General features: G+C 40.5%; 1 protein-coding gene across 7 annotated transcripts in view; it reads right to left on the bottom strand.

Annotated features, from left to right (window-relative positions):
• The window catches only part of BDP1 (B double prime 1, subunit of RNA polymerase III transcription initiation factor IIIB), a 62,259-nt gene that overhangs the window by 38,662 nt on the left and 1,029 nt on the right, over positions 1-22,568 (bottom strand). For 5 of the 7 annotated variants that reach the window (XM_048932072.1, XM_048932074.1, XM_048932073.1 and 2 more), the window contains exons 2-11: positions 20,024-20,567; positions 19,261-19,370; positions 7,379-7,438; positions 6,872-7,012; positions 5,880-6,013; positions 4,808-4,902; positions 4,176-4,230; positions 3,036-3,179; positions 1,324-1,608; positions 813-987 (exon numbers count right to left, since the gene is read on the bottom strand). In XM_048932072.1, the coding sequence (XP_048788029.1) occupies positions 813-987; positions 1,324-1,608; positions 3,036-3,179; positions 4,176-4,230; positions 4,808-4,902; positions 5,880-6,013; positions 6,872-7,012; positions 7,379-7,438; positions 19,261-19,370; positions 20,024-20,567 (1,743 nt within the window). The remainder of the gene's footprint in view (positions 1-812; positions 988-1,323; positions 1,609-3,035; positions 3,180-4,175; positions 4,231-4,807; positions 4,903-5,879; positions 6,014-6,871; positions 7,013-7,378; positions 7,439-19,260; positions 19,371-20,023; positions 20,568-22,568) is intronic. The other 2 variants (XM_048932075.1, XM_048932076.1) reach the window with 2 other exon arrangements.

Here is a 22,568-nt window from a genome sequence, read left to right as displayed (position 1 = left end):
ACTTTAAATGATTATGTACAAAACAATCTGACAGATTTTAGTGACGTTTCCATGATCTAAAGCTGCTAAAGTAGAAAAGTTGCTTTAACACCTGATTTTAAAACTTCCCTTGAGAGTTCTAGACTAAGTAGTCTTAATAACAGACTTTAATGATAGCAACATTGCACAGATGTAATTGTTACCTATCTTCTGTAACTATGCTGAGTTCAAGGACAAGTACTGTTCTTTCATATACTTCCAAAGGGGAATTAAAGCACATAAAAGTTTCTGGGAAACTGTATGAAATAACATTTACTACATTAATATACAGAGCAAGCAACATACAAAATTATCAGTCAGTCCTGACATCTTCATAATCACTTCATATATAAAAAACTTTCAAGCAGAAGAAGCTTAACAAAACAATTATTAGCTTTCTAGTCAAATACCCAATACTAAAACAAAAAGTCTGCCTCTCTTCCCAAAGTCCATAGATAAAAATTCCAAGGGAAAAGCAATGTTACCTAACAACATTACCAAGCAGTGCTTTGAGAAACATTGGTAGTCAGGATAAGTGACCTGCCTTCATAAATAGCCATACATAGCCCAACTCTGCTTTTAAAACAGGGAAACACTGGGGCAGTATTAGGGCAGAAAAAATATTAACACTGTAAATAAAAAGCAACTTACTGAAACCAAAGACAGTCCTCAGAAACTAAAAACCTGTCCATTTTCTGCCACTCCATGTGATGGCAAAAACAAATAAATAAAACTAATGTTAAAAGTTTAAATCACTTTTTTTTTCTTCCTAAGTGTTCCATTGCAAACATTACCTGTGTAAGTTGAAATCACTTTCTCTCTCTGTTACGTCCACTGATAAAAAGGAGAGTGATCTCTCCTCCTCTTTAGCAGGTAGATCATCTTGTTCTTCTTCAATAACACTGCCCAGGTCTTCTCTGCAGACAGTATGACCAGTAATGTTTGTATCATTGACCATTTTTTTTCCTGCTAATAAATAAGAACTAAATCAACCTGGACATTCTGCACATCAGCTTAAAATTCCAGCTTTTGCATCCTAGCTACAGTGAAGCAAGTGTTAACTTACAAGGAAAAAAAATCCCAGCAGAACATGTCTCCTAGGTATTACATTTTAAGAGAACTGTTTCCAGCTACAACAAAATACAACACCTAGATTTAGGACAAAAGTTGACTTTGAAGATCACTGTTCTACAACCTTTCAAGGCAGATCAGTGATACGAAATAAAAAACTCAGTTTTCATTTGTAAGCTTGCATGTATTTACAAAAAAATTATATTTGAACAAGTGAGCATTTTTGCCTCTTACTTTTCTTAGATGATTTCCCTTCCTCAGGGATTTCCGAAGGGACAGCCAACCCTTCTGGATGATTTTCCACTTCCTGTTCAGGATCATCTTTTCTCTTCCTTTTTCTTTTTTTATTCGCCAACGCTGCCTCTAATGAAACTTGTTCTTCTGCCTCTTCAGAAGCCCCCAGCGATTCCTTATTCTCCTTCTCAGCTGTCACAGTATCTGCTTCTGTTTCTGCATCAGAAATTCTGGCTTGCTGAAGATCATCTTGGTTATCTGCAGTTTCTGTGTTGGCAACTTTTGCTGTTTACACAATAGGGCTCCAATTACTATTCTGGCAGAGTATTAAGAGTCATAAATTTAGAAGATAATCCCACTAGCATTATCTTTTGAATCCATACATCAGTGTCAGTATATTGCAAGAAAACAAGGAAGCTTCAGCACTAAACACAAAACATGTTCTGTGCCTGGGACCACAGTTAGACCAGCATAAACCGACAAAAGGATGCAATTATCAAATGTTCTTGTTCTATAATTTTTATTGGATTATGCAGCCATTTGTGGGCCCAGTAAAAACAGGCATTGCTAATCCTAAAAAGAATTCTTCTATCTCTGCAGAAAGAGATAGTCATGGTTGCAGAAATTACGTCAGGAAAATGTAATTTTGATCGATAGATGCATTCTTATTTTACATAAGAAAGCTTAAAATTATTATGTGGCTAATAATTCATAACATAAGCTCTCTTCTGGACTTAATGCATTTCTAAAACTCTACTTCCTTCATTTTCCAGAACATTTTGTGATGATCTTGAATTTATGTGGAACATCCGACAACCACCAAACACTCCTTCCCTGTTCTTTTTATTACTCTTATATTTGTTACCCTCCAAGTAATTAAAAATGCAGGAGAAACAGAAAAGCACATTCACATTGCTTAACATGATGTACATTAAACACACTATTAAAGTCTGGCAACACCATTTCAACATACAACTTTAAGCCCACTGGGTGGTCTTTTCCTCAGTCGAATCTGAAGTGAGTGAGATAGAACAACAGCTGTGTCGATTTTAAGAATTAAATTGACACACTGCTTCTTGGCATCCCCTGAAAAGAGTTGCTCTTTTTTTTTTTTTTTATAAGGAAATGGGCTGTTATGAAACAAACATTCAAAAAACCCCACAAAATTTCTGAAATGGTGTCAGAAATTTTTGTTTTAGGCAGATTTATGAAAGGACCTGTCACAGTTAACGAAATAATAAGATGCTATACATTTAGCAACTATTGCCACTATCACATTTATCTTTTTTTTAAAAAAAAAAAACAGCAGCAGGAAATTCATTAGCAAATCACTGAGATTCTAATTAAATTAGAACACTTCTTTTAGAATATCAGCGTTTCAAATAACAGAGGCCCACTCAGTGTGGTCTCACAATTCTGTCCATAGAAAATGTGCCTTAAGAAACGGGCTGCCACCAATTATTAGGATAGGACACAAAAAAATGGCCTTAACCTGCACAGGAGAGGTTTAGATTGGAAGGTCTTTTCCAGCCTCAACGATTCTCTCACTACTGTATCAAGAAACTCTATCTAAAGAAGGATTTAACTATGAAGCCAGGATTTTCTCACTGTGTCTAGAACAGGGAAGACAGAAATTCTCTACAGGATTTTACTTCTGCTGGCAATATCTTACTAACCATTGGCCTGTGCTCTCATACGTTCTTTTGAAATACCTTTTGTCTTCTTCTTAGGCCTCAGTGGCTTCTTTTCCTTCGGCTTCTGGCTCTTAACACTCTTCTGCCTCCTCTTTTCCTCATCTGCCAAGACCTTCTCAAGAAGCTGGGCAAACAATTCAAAATCAAAGGGCCGCTTTTCTTCTTTCAGATTAAAGCAATAAAATAGTAAAAAAAAAAAAAAAAAAAAAAATCAAAGGTGAGAATTTTTTTCTCCTTTGTAAAATAGTCACTAATACATTACAATAACAAAAAGCACAAACAAATTTACATAACAAAAAGGTTATGTGAATTTAAATAGAGAATCCCTTATCAAATTCTGCATCACTTGAGAATGAACAAGAGGTGACAAAAATTATTAGGTAGCTTGGTTTTTAAAAACAGATAGTGAAACGGTTACAGTACTTATCACAGTATCATACAATGCATTAACATCATGTAGGGAAACTGTCAGGTCACAGCTTGAACTGGTGATTGAGTACCTGGAGAAGGGCTGTAGATGGCCTAGAGATCATAGACAAGTTGTTTGCACATTGTTTCCTCATGTGAGCAGAAGAGGCTGATCCAGGGTGGAGCTCCCTTGTGCTCATATAAGCATCAGCTACAGAAGGGAGGGCACCTCTTGGACCTGCGCTGCTTCCTGGGAAGCCAGTATAGTGCTGTATAGCTAGAAAGCCCCTTCACCAGCTGGGTAAGATCTGCTCTTCCTTCTGTTTATGACTGTTGGCCTGCCTGCAAATGCTTTGCCTGGCATCACCAAGAACCTGTCAGAAGCTATTTTGCTTCTCTGTGAGCAGAATACATGCTAATTCAGGACTTATATCTCCCACTGAAATAACACACAAAAGATTTAAAGATTCTCAAAACAGTTTACAAGTAGTAACTCTGCTAAATAGGACCAGAATGACTAACTGAATATATATGGAAAATGCATATTAATGTAAAATGTTAAATATATAGAAAAGCAAGAAATCAAAGACTTTACTGTCAGCCAAACAAAAAACCTAAGACTTTTCAGCTTCTAAACTCAGCTATGACCAATCTTAGTCACAGTTAACTTAAGCAGAACAAAAAATGACAGTGAAAGAAGATAATTGCTAGTTAACTGACTCACAGAAAAGTGGGGTACGCTTTACTTACTGAAAGCTTTGTCTATCCTCCATCCATTTGCTTTTTCTTCACGTTTAAACTTGTTCTAAAAAAAAAAAATTGCCTTTTTCAGTAAGGAAGAAGTGCTGTGCCGTATCTTGTTGCACAACAGATCAATATGAGCCTTCTTCAATGCAAGAAAATTTTCTACAAACCAAAGCTGTAAACACTTGCAAGCACACTGACAGAACACAGTTTGCCATCTGTTTTTAAATGTCAAAACTATGCTTGTTTTTACTGTCACCAACACATATCATCGCTCAGTTTCTGATTCTTTGCAACATCTCTTTTCTTATTTCTAATTCAGGTAGAGTTTGAAATACTAGAGGTTTTCCCAGACAAATACAAAGGCACCACAAAAAAGTCTCAGTTGTGCTCATCAGTATTTGCAGTCAAAATATAATCAAGGCAAACTGCTCAGATATGTTAGATTCAGAAAATATTCTGTTCAGAATTCATGTCAGTATATTAATAATTGAGATTCCTATCTCCTGAAACATTTATTAAAATAATTTCTATAGAGCCAATTATCAATACCAATAGGAATCATAGTAACACAAAAATAGGAAACAAAAAACTGAAACAAGATGCTTAGATGTTGGATTCAGTGTTTTAACATCTACCTTAATTTCTGCTCTGGCTCTGTGAGGAAACAATCGTCCAATCAAGGAGAAGTCTGTTCCAACCATACTGATAGCTAAAAAGAACATGTCTGTTTCTGGGGAAAAAAGAAAAGATGCAAAGCTATACATACACATAACTGAGCATATTTAAGGCAATCACCTTCTTGTTACCTAAAATACAAACATCTTTAAAACTTACAACAACTAGATAGATAATTTTTAGGTTATCTACAGAGACTACAAGTTCAGCTGAGCTAGCATAAGTGTTATTTTACTGAAGCATATCTAATAACATTTGTTACACCAACTATTAACAGAAGGAATTGTCTAATCTATTATAAAACTGCAGAATATGAAATATGTTCTGTAGATAACTAGAAAAAGTTAACTGATTTCAAAATGCCAGTCATTAATTTTATTATGAATACAACCTCAAACAGGAGCCAGGCAAATAATACCTGAAACTCATTGTTACTATTCCTTGTAAACAGGGTAATAGCACATTCCAAGAGCAGCACAGTATATTCTGAAGCTAAATTTTCCATATGAAGTTATTTAAAAATATATAAGAAGTCTTGCACAGTGCTGTCAGCCATGATCAGTATATAACAGAGCTCGTTATAACAAAAAAAAGAAACCAAACACAAAAGCATGGCTTCTGTATGCATTAGAAACAGACATTTAGAAACAGCTTTATATTTATTTCCATTTGTGCTGGAAGAACCAAGTAGAGGAACTGCTGAGAAAGGCTACCTGGTTCATACTGAGCCCAGATATCTTGATAATCAAAGCCAAAACCACCCATCCGAAAAAGGCAAGCGTTTCCATGGCATCTAAACTTCCATAACAGAAAAAGTCATGAGTATCCTTCAGAATTCACTGGATTTCTTTAAACTTGCCTATTTTCACAGACAACATCAGAGCTCTGCTTTTTTTAAAGAACTTGGGTGTGGAATGTCAGACGTAAGCGGATCCATAAACTTCACTGGGAATGAAATTTGTTAAGCATAAAGCACCGATGGAAAACAGATCTTCCTGCTGATGCAAAACATGAAACCAAAAGTATACTTACCTTTATTTGACCATGGTTTGGTATAAAAGCTTTTCCTGAAGCTGGAATATGTAGTTGTAGAACCACGTTCAAAGATGGGATCATTTTCTTCTACAACACAGGGACCTTTTGTTCTCAGAACTTCTACAGTTAAACTACAAAAGCAAAGACAAAAGACACTTACCTGGCAATACTGCTAGCAAGACACACACTTGACACTTACAGGCCAACTATTCAGGTTTTTCCAGCCATAAGCTAGAATTCAGGATTATCCAATGTACTTATAATGTACTTATAACATTATTGTGTATTTTAATGGAAGAATGTGATAAGAAAGCATTGGCCTACTCAAACTGTGCAAGCAAGTTTGGTTTACCTTTTTTTTAGATCTAGTACAAGAACAGATAATTAAAATATCTTTTAAAAATCACCACAAAGGCTTGTCCTTTTAATATGCAAGAAAATTGCTTTGCAAAACCACACAATAGTATCTCCTCTTTCTGAAAAACTTCAAGTTCTTTTTCTAGGACTGTTCTAGGCTTGTATTTCAACCTAAATCTCATGCCAGTAACATATTTTGGGAATATGCATAGACATATTTGGGAAGACTAATGTTTTTTAGATGTCACATTCTAAGAAAAGTTACTGACAGCTGAATAGCAGCAACATGCAAGATACAAAGCTGAAGCAAATCGTAGTGATGACTGAACAATGAACAAACATTTGCAACTATGAGAAACAAAGCAGTGAACAAAACAGGAGACATTTGGAAGCTTAACATTCAGCACTGTTACAAAAGACGACACCTTCCTCCACAAAACACATTTTGGAGAAAGAGCAGGAAAGTTTGCCACTAGTGAGACAGAGCTATTGCTATAAATTTGCACTGTTCTCTAAATCAGGATAGCTCAACTCTCATCACATCATACACTCATGTCTCCCTCAAACAGTCCTATTTACAAAAAAAGCAGCAATCTAGCACCTCTTGACAATGAGTCAAACACAGAACTCACCTCTCTTCATCCAGTATAATTGAACCATCTTCTGCTACTTTCACACGAGGAACTAGAAGTGGGCCATCCTGACTTTCCTCCCCATTCTCTGCCTCCTCATCATCTTCCTCTTCATGATCAGGAGTACTTTTTTCTTCCTGTCTACAGTATTACAGAGCAAAAAATATTACTTGTGGTAGCACTCCACCAAATTGTTGCTCTGTATGCCAAATGCTCAACAATTTAATTAACCACTTAACAATACAACCTAGAAACAAGTTGGCTGACACACACTCTGAAATCTGCTTTTCATTCTGTTACGTGATGGACAAGTCCAAAACTGTAATATGAAAAGCAAGAGGCTCTTTTATAGAACACTCTCACAGATTGTTTTAAATAAGGGCTATGATATTGAAGCAGTATAGGAAGATTTAACATTATTAATATTACTACATTTAAACATGCTATTTTCCAACATCAGAACTTCCTTTTTTTTTTACTCTAAGTACCTTTATCTCCAAGACTTACTCTTTCATTTGATGCAGTGCAGGACTTTTTTCTGTTCTCTTTTCTTCTGCTAACGAAGACCTAGAATTTTTAAGAGTTAGAGATACAAGTTTGAACAGATATATTTCTGCTTCGCTCCCTCAAACCCACTTTCACTGGTTAACACACAAAAAAGCAACAGAACAAACTCTTATTTTCAATTATTTTTATCATATCTAAACTTGGTCTAATTGAACAGTCATCACTGCTGAATGAATTTTCTGTGGTTTTTCTGTTGCTTGTTGTTTTTTTTTTCTATCAGCATCAATTCCTGAAGGGCAAAACAGTAGATTTCACACAGTAATCCATGAGACTATAATAAATGATCAACACCTGATTCACTGTGAAATAATTTTAACAAAGCATTTAATAGGAAGTGCAGATTACCTTATCACAGGAAACTGAAGATGGAAAGTGGACCATCAGTCAGTGAGATATAAGTACGTGCTGCTTTACATAACAAGCTGGAATATGATAGTACAGCAAAGCACTCCACATGAGCATCTCTACTTTGCAATAGCTGACAAGTTTGAAAGTAAAAACACAGTTCATTTGTGAAACTGGTCCCCCTTCAGTAAGCACCATATTTTTATGTAATTTTCTGCAACGTTATCAAACAACAATTTACATCTTCAGCACTGCACATTTTATACTACATACCAGATACTGTCATAAAATGTTGGGGGGGCACACAATCCTGGCTGATGTTAAGCTTCTCATCCACCAGAATGCCCGAGCACTTCTCCTCAGGGCTGCTCTCAGAACTTTTGGGGCTCCTGGTAGATGAGAAGCTGGGTGTGAGCCAGCCACAGCACTTGCAGCCAACTGCACCCTGGGCTGTATCCAAATATGTGTGGCCAGAAAGTGAGAAAGGTGATTGTCTCCTCCTACTCTGCTCTACTGAGGCCCCATCTGTAGTACTGTGTCCAGTGAAGCCCAGCACAAGAAAGATGTGGAGCAGGTCCAAGAGACTATGAAGATTACCAGAGGCCTAGAGAAACTCTCTTATGAAGAAAGGTTGAGAGGACTGGGCTTTTTCACCTTGGAAAGAGAAGGCACCAAGGATACCTCAATGCAGCCTTCCAATGCTTCAAGAGAGGTTATAAGCAGGAGAGAGAGACTTTTTACATGGTCTGATACTGATAGAACAAGGGGGAGTAGCTTTAAACTAGAAGAGGGAAGATGTGGGTTAGATGTTATACATAAATTCTTTACTCAGAGAGCGGTGAGGCACAAGCTGCCTTGAGAAGTTGTGGATGTCCCATTCCTGCTGATGTTCATGGCCAGTTTGTATGGGGCCCAGAGCAGCCTGACCTAGTGCGTGGTAACCCTGCCCACAGCAGGGGGTGGGAACTTCAAAGTCCCTTCCAACCTACCCCATTCTGTGATTCTTCTTCCATTCTGTGCACGTATACAGGACTGCCCCAACCACGAGCAACACTTTGCTTTGTTGAATCTCATTACATTCATGTGGACCCACTCCTTGAGCTTGATCGGGCCACTCCAAACGGCAGTCCCTGCACAGGATCAACTGCACCACTCAGCCCAGTGTCATCGCCAGACTAGCTGAGGGTGCACTTCCCACTATCTGCATCACTGAGATCACTGATAAAGATGTTGAAGAACACCAGTCCCAGTACGGAGCCCTGAGGGACACCATTCATGACCAGCCCTCATGTGGAACATAGAAGCACTAATACTCTCCTGCTGCTACCATCCAACCAATTCCTTATCCACCAAACAGTCCACCTTTTTCAAATCTACACTTTTCCAATTCAGAAATAAGAACATAGGTGTGGGATCACATCAAAGACCTTGTGTAAGTCCAGACAGATGATAAGTCGGTCTTCCTTTGTCTACTAATGCTGTTACTGCAACATATGAGGCCACCACATTAGTCAAACACCATCTGCCTTTGGTGAATCCATCCGCACTGTGTCAAATTACTTCCTTGTTTTCCATGAGCATCAACACAGCTTCCAGAAGGATCTGTTCCATGATCTTACCAGGCACAGAAGTGAAGGCTGTAGCTCCCCAACTCTTCCTTTCTCCCTTTCTTAAAAATAGAAGTGATGTTTCTTTTATTTCCAGTCGCTTGGGATTTCACCTGACACCCATGATTTGTCAAATATGATGCAGAGTGCATTGGGAACCACACTAAAGATGCACATGTCCAGCCGGATGGACTCATTTGTGTTCAGTCTCATCAGGTCTCAAACCTGTTCTTTGCTTACAGGGAGGTTCAGGGATATGAGATATGTGGGACTCCTGACTGCTAGTGAAGAATAAGGCAAATAACTTGTTGAGCATTTCAGCCTTCCCCACGGCTATTGTTGGAGTTCTTCCTAATCAATTACTGGAGGAGGTGCACTCTTCCTGGCCTCCCTCTTCTGACCAGTGCACCTATAGAACCTGTCCTTGTTACTTTCCATATCTCTTGCAAAGTTCAGTTCATCTGCTCCTTGGTTTTCCTGAACCCATCTCCACATTTACAGACAGAATCACTGCATTATTCTCAGGCTACACATTCCCACTTCCACTGCTTGTTCAGTTCTTCTCATCCCTCAGTTTAACAAACAGCTCCTTCCTCAAACAACTACTTCAGGGTACAAGCTGACATAACATTTAACTGAATACAGCTAAGATAGTGTGTATCAGCCAAATTTCAAAACAATCTTGCTTCAGCTAGGACAGAATATTTTCTTCAGTGTCTGATATGATGCTGTGTTTTGGTTCTGGGAGAAAAACAATGTTGATTATACACAGGTGCTTACAGCTGCGTGCTAAGCAGCGTTGTACAGAACCAAGGCCATTCACAGTGAAGGGCCCACGAAGAATTGGAAGAGCTGATGTAAATTGGCCAAAGGAATATTCCATACCATATCACATCAAGCAGAGGGAGTTCTAAAGAGGATGGGAGTTCACCTCATTTTTTCTTCTGCTCAGCTAGCGCTGGGCATTAGTCAGGGACTGGTAAGCAATTACTTGTTATATACAAGCATCACTGTTAGATGCATTCATGCATATATAACATGTCATAATTACTATCCTTTTCTTTATCTTAGTAAATAGTTTTATATCAACACACAAGGGGTTTGGTTTTCTCAGTTCTCTCCCCCATCCCACTGAGAATGTGAAGGAATGAACAAATGACTGTGTGGTTCTTCGATCATCTGCTGGATTAAACCCCATCAGAGGCAGGTGATCATATCCATAGTAAAGGAATAGAGAGCATCTGGTTCATTATCTGCTTAAGGACTATTCAGTGCAAAAGAAAATTTAGCAAGGAAAGGGGTAAATAAAAGACATAGGCACATAAACATTAATGAGCAGGTAATAATAGACAATAACAAATCAAAACTTTTCTGCTACTAATTGATGGGTCTTTAAAGGAAGTACTCAGGCACAGGACTGAAGGTCAACATAAACTTCATAATTGGTAAGAATCTTTGGGATATTTGAGAGGGTTCTGTGTGACTGTCTATAACACAATGCACTCAGAAGAAGGTTGCACAACTACGTAAACTTACTGTGATATATTTAAGAGATGTGCCTACAGGAGGGAAAATCAGGGATCATGATGGATGAGTATGGTATAAGCATGGTGAAATGGATGCAATTGGAGTAAGAGGGATGAAAGGGCTGTAAGCAGACTGCCAGTCATTACGTCTAATGACTGATCCTTCCACATCATCACCACAGTTTATTCAATCTCCAGTTGAACATCATGAAGCTCAAGAAATCCAAGTGCAAGCTCCTACATCTGGATCAGAGAATCTCAACCAGCCCATGAAAAATATGGCCTGCAGGTTAAGGGAGGTGATTCTCCCCCCTACTCCGCTCTTGTGAGAGCAATTTGTTCAGCTCTGGAGCCCCCCAGCACAAGAGACGAATCATAGAACCATAGAATCATAGAATCACCAAGGTTGGAAAAGACCTTCAAGATCGTCCAGTCCAACCGTTCACCTATTCCCAGTAGCTCCCACTAAACCATGTCCCTCAACACAACATCCAGCCTAACAGTTAAAGACCTAACAGTTAAAGCACATCCAGAGGAGAGCAACAAACATCAGAGGGCTGAAGCACTTCTTCTATGAAGGAAAACAGAGATGAAAGGTGAGAAGGGTCCCATAAGTGAAAGTAAAAAGACAAGAAGGCTTCACAGTGACTGAAAATAATTGGGGTGAAGGGGAATAGTTAGAGATAGTTTATAGAAGCAAGAATGTAGAGCTTGTTAGAAAATAAGGGATGGCAGACAGTGGGTCTGGGACAGTGAGGGATGAAGGCCGTAAAGATAAGGTTTGAGAACAGCCCGAGGACATCTGGCAGGGAGGTGATTAGATGTCCACAGGGCAAGAAGAAACCGGTTTGGGGGTTTGCCCCCCCGAAAGGTCAGAAGTTTACAGCGAGAAAGGTCAGAAGCCTTCGGGAGGAAGACGACAAATCTTCATCCCACAACCCACTGTGCACGGCAAGAGGGGAGGGTCTGCATGCTAATGAACTCTCAGGGGTGTAATGAATCTACAGATTCATTACATTTCCTGGAGAAAACTATTATAGTTTGGTCCATATCTGTGGCACGATTTTTACTGATGGTGTGCAAGTTAGGCAGATCTATCCCACTTGCAGCCGGTGTCTGCGCAGGACTAAACTGTACCTACTTTGTAATCTTATTTGGGTTACAGAGTTTGATTCTGCACATCAATTTGGACCCCAGACGGGACAACCTCTGCTCGGCTGCAGGACCAGCTGAGACAGGAGATGCCTTTGGCGCGCCCCGAGATTTCTCAGAGGGACTCCCCTTCCTCATCTGATCACTGTGAGAGCAGACAAGGACCATCCATTGGTGGATCAGGTATGTGTATGGAATGAGGGGAACCCGTGAGCCATATGGAGACGTCCTGCGGTGGGTATAGCCATTGGTGCTGCCCCTGGGCAAGTGAGCTCACAGGTTGGGTTGGTTGCTGGCTGGGGTAAGAAAACTCCTTGAGGGGTTCCTACAAAGGGGACCTGTAAGTCGTATGCGTATTGGTACATCAGATATTTTGTTAAATGACTACTTGGATTCTTATGGCCATAATATTGGATATCATAGATTGTACTGTTATGCCCTTATGCCCACCTGTTGTAAGTGTTCAGTATCGTGTATCTGAGTAATTGCTATCAAAACACTCGAAAGGAGTCTGGGGCTCTGAAAGCCGACGCTGTGTGTGATTGCAAGCGAATGTGTTGAGGACTTGAGACACGGCACAGCTGCTGTGTGAGCGCAGAGTTTAACAGTGATCGTTGTCTGTCTGTCTTTACGTTTTTGTATGAATTTATGAATGGGGATGATAAATCCATAGAGAGATGCCTGTTCCATTGGAGAATGAATGCCAACTTGTTTATGTAATATTGTTTTCTGCTTGCAAGCAGGTGTGTGAGGGAGGTAGGTCAATCAGTGCTGGTTCTGTGGAGAGGTGCTTATATCCAAACAATATGGATTGTTAGGGGGACGTTATATGGTATTAAGGGTGTTTATGGAAAGTGAAGAACTGCATGGTTTGATTTGTAGATTTTGAAGGGAATGGAACAAACTGTTTTGATGATATAACAAAGTGTAATTGTTCATGATATATGGAAGTACAATTGAGGATATGTGGAAGTGTAACTGAAGGTACACAGGAAAAAGGGGTTAAAGACAAAGTGAGCTTTTTCGTGCTGGCATGAGAGCACCACCCTCCCACATCATTCCCTCGCAAGCAGAACGTGTTGCGAGATAGCAAGCCAGGGATGGAGACTGCTGCTGTGAACAGCATTGCTTGGAAAGGGTCAGGTGGAGAGGATAGGGCACTGAAAGCAAGAACAGCCCCTCCAGAGATCTAGGAAACCCAAAATCCCAGTGTTAGCACTGGAAGCCTCTGGAGAGGAGAAGGTAAAACTGAAGTATGATGTTGGTAGTTTATATAATGAAGAGAGTTTGGAAAGTGAAAAGTTTGTGAAGAACACAGGCTGAAGAAGGCAAAAATGAGCAGGGTGTGACTGGGATGTCAGGACCAAAAAGAGAGGTGAGTGATGTGAAGGAAAAACAAAACAGAAACAAAAAGGAAAAAAAAAAAAACAAAAAACTGAGAAAAAGAGATACTAAGGAAACCGGGAATAACAGCAGCTGCTAGTGTTGTGGCACTAGAGTAGGGCTGTAGGACCCAGAGATCCACTCAGAGGTGGGAGGGGGAGGCTGGAAGAGTCCAGGAGGACTCTGTCCCACTGGAACTAAAACTGTGCGAACTGTAGAGAAAGAGGGAACTGTCTCTGTTTGTAAAGCTGAAGGATGGGAACCTGGGAAGTTTATCCTAGCAGATCTACTGGTTAAATTGCAGCTAGGGGAGCAGGATGAAGAGTGGATTAATCTGAACAGTGTTACCCAGGGTTGTGAGAACAGCTCAATGATTTTTAAAAAGTGGTCAACTCACGAACCTTAGACTCGGGTTCCTCCATTGCAGGGTGGAACCTTACTGCAGTACGTGGATGTCCCAGAAACAAAGAGGACTGTGTGCAACGGACTGTGAGTTTGCTGAATTTCTTGGTTTAAATGATTATCAAGTTTCTCAATAGAAAGCACAAATAACTCAGTAGCAAGTAATATATTTGGGATATGAGATTACAGCTGGACTTGAAACCTTAAGGACTGTCAGGAAAGAAGCCATCTGCCAAACCCCTGAGCCACAAACCGCCAAGGAACACCATAGGTTCCCAGGAATGACAGGATTGTGTCAACTGTGGATACACAGCTATGGACTGCTATATGAAAAGGGGAGGTAAGGAGGGCATTCCGTCAGCTGAAACAAGAACTCATGAAGGCTCTGCTTTGGGGCTACCAGCTCGCATAAAAAAAAAAAAAAGAAAAAACAAGGAATAGCCCTGGGGATCCTTGTCCAGAACCTTGGACCCATCAAAGGGCAGTGGCACACTTCTCCAAACGGCTTGATGAAGTAAGGGATGGCCGGGGTGCTTGAGGGTGATGGCTGTAACTTAATATTTGAGAAGCCAGTAAAGCTATGCTAGGCCAAAGAATAACAGTTTTAATAACTCATACAGTGTCTAATGTATTGGAGGCAAAAGGGGGGCACTGGCTCTCACCCCAAAGGTTCCTGAAATCCCAGGCCATCTTGGTAGAGCAGGATGATGTAGAATTAATTGTAACTACTATCGTCAACCCAGTATCTTTCCTTAGCAGAACTCCTGGAGGAGCAGCATTTCATGACAGCTCTGAAACAACTGAAGCTGTATATTCCACCCGATCGGACCTGAAGGACAAACCCTCAGAAGACACCTGGCTTACCGACGGTAGCAGTTTTGTGAGACAAGGAAACCATAAGGCAAGATATGCAGTAGCCGCTGCTGACAAGGTAATCAAAGCACAACCATTACCTGAGGGGACTTTCCCTCAAAAGGCTGAAATAGCTGCCTGGGCAAGAGCCTTAATTATATGGACAGATGCTAATTATGTTTTCGGGATGCTACACACACATAGCACCATCTGAAAAGAGCGAGGATTGCACACACAAGGAAAACAGCATGATGTAAATCTACCAGAGAGCGTGCTGCTATACATTGTAAAGGACATCAGAAAGGTAACACCGTACAGGAAACTGGAAATAAGATGATGATGGGTCAAGTGGCAAAACAGGTAGTTAGGGAAGGCTTTAATTCCAGGCAGTAAACTTAAAATCTCTGAACCTGAGTCAGAACCTGTAAAATATTCTAGAGAGGATAGGAATCTAATTAATGATTTAGAAGGGAAGCTAACAATGAGAAACTGACTTCTCAAACTCCCAAGTAAAGGCAGGAAATCACTGTACGTTGGTACTGATACCTTCTTACAGTGGCCAGAGGCATTCCCCTGTAGAACTATTAAGACATGTGGGGTAACTAAAGTATCGTTACACGAGGTTATTCCAAGATGCTGAGAACTACTTGGTCTGTTAAGGAAAGTACAGCATCGAAAGCTAAACTCGAAAAGAAAAGGTGAGTCAGTCACTAATTTGCTTTACCTCAGTGTACACAGTATGGTGTCTGTAGCAAGTTGATGTTGTGTGCTGTTACATTTTGTATTTTGGTTGCAGTAGTACTATATTTTGTATTACATTCATTTCTTATTGTTAAACATATGATTCTCACTCTTCTCCCTTCTATTTGGATCAACCTTACATTTCTATATTTAACAGAGGCTGCTGTTAAGGAAAGTAATAACACTCTCATTAGTGGGCATGACTATCATAATGGAAGTAATATGATGAGCAGGTGTTGTTTGGGTAAAGATTTCTGGTGGCTGGGCAGAGACGGGAGAGCTCAAACTCCCACCAGGCATAGAGAGAAATATTTATAGACAATATCAAAATCCAAGGAGGGTTGAAAGAGTAAATAACCAATTGGTAAGGAATAATACAAGGTACCAAGCCCTTATCCTGGTCTTAGCTGGCAAAGGCTATAGTGAATATCGCTGCAACTCTAGAAATAGTAGAAAATGCCACAACAAATGCATTACGAGCAATCCAAGAGGAAGTATCCTTTTTGTCCAAAGTGGTACTCCAAAACAGGATGGCATTAGATCTATTAACAGCTAAAGAAAGAGGGGTATGCAAAAGAATAAATTAGAGTTACTGTGCTTACGTAAATAAGGATCTCAGAATTGAAACAGACTTAAGGAAAACGTGAGGGCAAACAAAAGTCCTGCATAGGACAAGCATTGATAACACTGGGAAATAAATCTATGGGGCTCACTTGCACACACACAACTTGCTAGCTTGTTACTGAATCTAGGATAGTTAAGGTTTTTCTTGGCATACATCATACTGGTACTACTGGTGAGCCTTATCTGTGTGGTAATGAGGTGCTCTATCTGCCTGTGCTGGAATACTAGAAGGGAGTATGAGCTATGGAAGAGACTTGAGTAAAGCAAAAGGTGGAAAGCAGGACTTATTTCACATGTTAAGAAGGAGTAATCTAGCAGGTGGAAATCCTGCTAGATTAAAGAAAAGGGGGGAATTGAAGGTGAGAAGTGCCCCATAAGTGAAACTAAAAAGACAAGAAGGCTTCACAATGACTAAGAATAAGGGGATAAAGGGGAATAGTTAGTTTATAGAAAAAAGAATGTAGAGCTTGTTAGAAAATAAAGGATGGCAGACACTGGGTCTGGGACAGTGAGGGATGAAGGCCTTACAGATTAGGTTTGAGAGCAGCCCGAGGACATCTGGCAGGGAGGTGATTAGGTGATCTTCGACCCACTGTGCACGGCAGGAGGGGGGGGGTCTGCATGCTAACAACTCTCAGAGGTGTAATGAAAATGGACCCAAATTCCAGGAAAACTATTGATTATGCATTAGTTTGGCCTATATCTGTAGCAGGATTTTTACTGACACTGTGTAAGTCAGGCAGATCTATCCGCCTTGCAGCCGGTGTCTGCATAGCGCTGAACAAACTGTACCTGCTTTGGAATCTTGTTTGGGTTACAGTTTGATTCTGCACGTCAGAGATGAGGTTTTTCAGCCTGGCAAAGGTCTTAAAGGGAGCTTATGATCAGGAGGGAAATCAACATGGGTAGATAGTGACAGGACAAGTGGGAATGATTTTAAACTAAAAAAAGGAGTAGACAGATATTGATGTTAAGAAACTTTTTACTACAAGGATGATTAGATAGAGGAACAGGAGTTCTGACACTTCATCACTGGAACTGTTCAAGGCTAGGCTGGATGGGGCTTAGAGCAATCTTACCTAATGGAATACACCCCTTCCTATGGCAGAGAGGTTGCTCTATATGATCTCTCTGCCACAAGATCTATAACTCAGCTACCACAGAAAAGGCTGCCTTTCACTGCACCAGCAGGCCTAGTTACCAGAATCCAGACAGGTTAGCAGATAAGAGAGGTTTGTACACCAGTTAGTGGAGGCAGTACAGGTCTTAGTTCAAACAGCTAGAGAGACAAGATGTATGCAGACCTACCTGTCAGCAATTACAGAGACTAGGTTGTGGCTTATTCAGCTCTAGGGGAATTACAGAATCACAGAATTGTAGGGGTTGGAAGGGACCTCCAGAGATCATCGAGTCCAACCCCCTGCCAAAGCAGGTTCCCTACAGCAGGTCGCACAGGTCGGCATCCAGGCAGGTCTTGAAAATCTCCAGAGCAGGAGACTCCACCACCTCCCTGGGCAGCCTGTTCCAGTGCTCCGTCACCTCACTGTACAGAAGTTCTTGCGCATGTTTGTGCCGAACTTCCTATGCTGCAGTTTCCAACCGTTTCCCCTTGTCCTGTCTCCACTCACCACTGAAAAGAGTCCGGCCTCGCCATTCTGTCCCCACACCTTAGATACTGATAGACCTGGATCAGGTCCCCTCTCAGTCTTTTCTCAAGGCTGAACAGACCCAGATCACTCAGCCTTTCCTCATAGCAGAGATGCTCCAGGCCCTTCACCATCTTGGTGGCCCTCCGCTGGACTCTTTCCAAGAGATCCCTGTGTGTTTTGTACTGGGGAGCCCAGAACTGGACACAGTGCTCCAGATGAGGTCTTACCAGGGCAGAGCAGAGTGGGAAGAATCACCTCCCTCGACCTGCTGGCCACGCTCTTTGCAATGCACCCCAGGATGCCATTGGCCTTTTTGGCCACAAGGGCACACTGCTGGCTCATGGCTGACCTGTCGTCCACCAGGACACCCAGGTCCCTCTCTGCAGAGCTCCTCTCCAGCAGCTCATCCCCCAACCTGTACTGGTGCATGCAATTATTCCTCCCCACTCTACACTTGCTTTTGTTAAACCTCATTCGTTTTTTTTCTGCCCAGCTCAATGTTAGGTCACAGCTTGAACTGGTGATTGAGTACCTGGAGAAGGGCTGTAGATGGCCTAGAGATCATAGACAAGTTGTTTGCACATTGTTTCCCCATGTGAGCAGAAGAGGCTGATCCAGGGTGGAGCCCCCTTGTGCTCATATAAGCATCAGCTACAGAAGGGAGGGCACCTCTTGGACCTGCGCTGCTTCCTGGGAAACAGTGCTGTATAGCCGGAGAGCCTCCTCACCAGCCGGGTGAGTTCCACTCCTCTTCCTGTATATGACTATTGGCCTGCCTGTGAACACTTCCCCTGGTATCACCAAGAACCTGTCAGAAGCTATTTTGCTTCTTCATGAGCGAAACATATAACTTTGCATGCAAAAGCCTGTATGTACAAGTAGCCTGGTAAAGTTCCACAATCCATTCAGGCATGGACATCAGGCAGCCTGAGAGCTCAAATTTAACAGCTCTGTTGTTGCAGGAATATTTGTATATCAGTATGTGAGTGCATGAATCTGTTCTACAGCAGACACCCAGCTGAACGAGCCAGGGAGTAAGAGATGCACATGCATGACAGGAGGCTCTGAGGCTGTGCTGAATTCTCAGGATTTGTGAACATAGAGAGGAAGGAATAACAGGACTCAGATAGCTGTACTTATGGCGACTGTTGTTAAGGAAGAGAAACCTCAACCTAGGAAGAGAAATGCTCATTCCCAAAGTCCACTAGATTTTGCAGTGATTCACAACTTCTAGTAATAAATTTAACAGAGCCTACGTAGCAAAGACCAACTTACTATTACTGTGCATCTCTACAGAGAGGATCTGTGGGGAAAGATTTTACAATTCAACATGTATGTTAAGTTTCCTTTTCATTTTTATACAAAATTTCTGTACAAAGACTGAGTAGACATAAAAGTGTTTAGAAGCTTTTGTTATCATTATAATAATACTGCATCCGTGCTAACACTCCAGATTTGGGAATTCTCCTCACAGTCACTAAATTGGCAGAAATAAAAAAAAAGTCATTTAACCCAAGGAGGAGGAAAAAAGCCACACTTACTTCATGGGATTGTTTTCTGGTAGATAGTATATCAAGTCTCTCATGGTCATTTTAGTGCGATCTGGCGGAGAACACCCTTCAATTATTGGAGGCCTGTGTTTCAGTTGTTTCTGTATAAAAGCAAAAAACAATTAATTTCAACCAGGAAGTACTTTTTATTTCATAAATAGTATTATTTGCTTATTACATACTGTAGTTAAGTGAAGTTTGTTCTTTTATTGGTGGAATTTGGAGGTTACTTTTTTTTGTTTGTTTGTGTTCACACTGAACTGGTAAGTTTATCATAAAGTGTATATTTATCAAAGGGACCATAAGAAATTCACCCTCTCAGACATATTCAACACTTGGCAAAGCTAAGTCACATAACTCAGTCAGCAAAGGTCTAGGAGATGCAAGAAATCCCAAATCCCAAGCTTTTTTTTTTTTTTTTTTTTTTTTTTTTTACAGCACACTTCACCACAGTATTTTCAGCTGTAAAAACTCACATGCTAGTGATGATACAGTAGCATGCTCTCACGTTTAAAAAGGTTAAGTGTAATGAAAAGTAAAGATACCTAATTTCTCATGACATCTATATAATGAGGGAACACAGCATTGCTACTGCTTATAAATTAAATCCCCACAGGGCTATTGACATATCATGAAGTATTAGCAGTACGATTATTGTCAGGAAACACTACTACAAAGAAGCAATGATAACATTGGGTAGATAACATCTTTCTCTGCCCTTCATAAATCAGCACTGCTCAAGGTAGAAGCCTACCATCCGTTCTTTCTTCAGCTCTTCTTTAAGCATTTCTCTTAACTTCCGAGCTTTGAGGATCCTTTCACGGTCAGAACATATTCGTTTCTCTTTCACAGGAGATGGTTTTGGAGGCAGCTTTTCCTCCTGTGCCACTGATGTTTCCTGTGTTGGTCTCTCCTTAAGAGGGGAGGGTATGTTCTTCAAGGTATCGTCACTTTTTTGAGCAGCTACACTTTGCTCTTTGTTCATTGATTTTTTTAGTGGGGAAAACTGTGGCACTTGTGGCACAGGTGTTTTCTTTTCAGGTAGCATGGGAGACTTTGAAGAGCTTTCAACATGACTTGTCTCTGATGGAGGAGAATCCTTCTGAAGCGAAGCACTGCCATCAGGAACCTGTGATGCTCGCCTTTGTGGTTTTGATGCAGCGTGCAGATCAGATGAAGGCCCAGCTCTGGGTTTGACAAGATTGGGCATAGTGGAAATCCGTTTTCTTCTCTGTGTAGGCATGTCTGTAGGTTTACTGGCTTCTCCAGCATCACTTGAGCTGTTAGTCTTCTCATCACTGGAAAATGTAAGAGATTAGTCTGAAATACTCTACAGTGACAGATTTACAACACTTGCTATCAGAACAGCTAATGCTGTATAAACACATAAATAAATAGTAAATAGAATAGCAATAAACACAGAAAAATACAACTGTATACAAGAAGCCACAAATGAACTATCCAATACCTGTCACTGCCTCAAACTAATCAGATATGAGAAATGGCCTATTTTCAAATACTAAGCACTAATGCTACAAAGTAGTTGACCAACAATGTCAAATTCATACATTCCTCTTTTGCGAGGCTCTAACCTTTTTATTAGAATATGATATTTCATGGTATGATGAAGTTCACAAACATAGGTAAAAGTACTGCACACAATGCGTTACATGTTAAAAACATTTTAATAAAGGTATGCACAAGTAGCCTTATGATTTTTCACTGGAATCCATGCATTCCTCTAATACAATAGGTAAAATCTAACCTGTGCTGTTTTGTTGTTTGTTTTTTTAAGAGCATGAAAAATTTCAGGAGTGAAACTGGCTGCTTATTCACTGAACACATTAAAAAAATGTACTTCAGGGGACAAGATCTTCTAGCCTTCCTTGGAAACTTCCTTATTAAGGTACTGTTTTAATCTCTTACATAGAAAGAATTTTCCAAGTGTAAGCAAAATTGTTCATCATTATTATCTTAAACAGTTCTAGTATTTGTCTCCTTGGCTGCTTCTCACAGTAAAACTGCAGCAGAATTACAACTGAGTCACAAAGAGCTTTTTAACTACACACATATTTCTTGTTTCTGAACCACTGACCACACCTATGGTTTAATTACCCAACTCCAAAAGTACTCAGAAGCAAATGGAGGCATAAATGAAAAAAAAGAAAAAAAAAAAAAAGCAAAACTTCTCCAAATAATCTCTCAGCATTTAGTACACATCTTTCAACAGGAGCTGAGCAACTTCACCATATACTGTTTGTGTTTTAAATGAGACCTGGTAAACTCAATCCAGTGTCCTCCAGTGATTGCACAGCATGGAACGGGGCAAAAAGATTCTCTGATCTCCACATTACCTGTGGCTTACATATACTTTCCCTAGAGTACCATAGTAGATTTCCCATAGTTAAATATAACTTATCTGTGCTGGCTTCGAGTGGGACAGAGTTAACTGTCCCCACAGCAGCACATATGTTGCTACGTTTTGGGTTTGTGGTGAAAAACCATCAATAATGCATCAAGTTTCAATGGTTGCTAACTGGTATTTGCCCGCATTCCAGGCCTTTGCTGCTTCTTATGCTGCCTTGCCAGCAGAGGTGGGGATGTGTAAGAGTCTGGGAGGAAACACGGCCAGGAGAGCTGACTCAAAGTAGCCAAAAAGATGTCCTGTATCCTGTGATGTTGCATTCAGAGGAAGAAGCTGATGAAAGGAAGAAAGCAGGAAGAATGTTCAGGGTGAATCTGTTCATCTTCCCAAATAACCATTATGTGGGATGGGCCCTGCTTTCCTGGAGAAGACTGTCAAGAGAGAAGAAGTGAATGAACTCCTTGGTTTGCTTTAGTTGCAGCTGCAGTTCCTGCTTCACATACTGAAGTGTCTTTATCTTGCCCACCCATTTTTGCTCTGTTACCTTTCCAATTTTCTCTGAGCTGCTGTGGGGCTGAGATGCCTACTGAAGTCAGCTCACAGTATTAGCAGAGACCACATTAAAAAGAACTTTTCATCTTATGATCAGGGAATTTCATTTCCCTGATAATCACCAAAGCCAAATCACAGGTTAGAAGACAAAGAAAAAGTAGTACAGGTACAGGTTGAAGAGGCTAGGGCAGAACACTTTGGGTGGGGCAGGAAAATAAGTAAGATATCCACATTTGCCATTAATTTTTCTGCAGAGCACAAAAACCTTCTTTCTGCTGCATCCCACCAATTCTCAAAACTTGAATCAAACTGAGTACATATCCTTTTATCTTCAGAGGCAGCCAATCTTTAAAATGCATCATCTACAGAAACAGCTTTCCAA

This window comes from Lagopus muta, chromosome Z, assembly GCF_023343835.1.
Source record: "Lagopus muta isolate bLagMut1 chromosome Z, bLagMut1 primary, whole genome shotgun sequence".
NCBI classification, from domain to species: domain Eukaryota; kingdom Metazoa; phylum Chordata; class Aves; order Galliformes; family Phasianidae; genus Lagopus; species Lagopus muta.
This window is presented reverse-complemented; position numbering and strand designations above follow the sequence as displayed.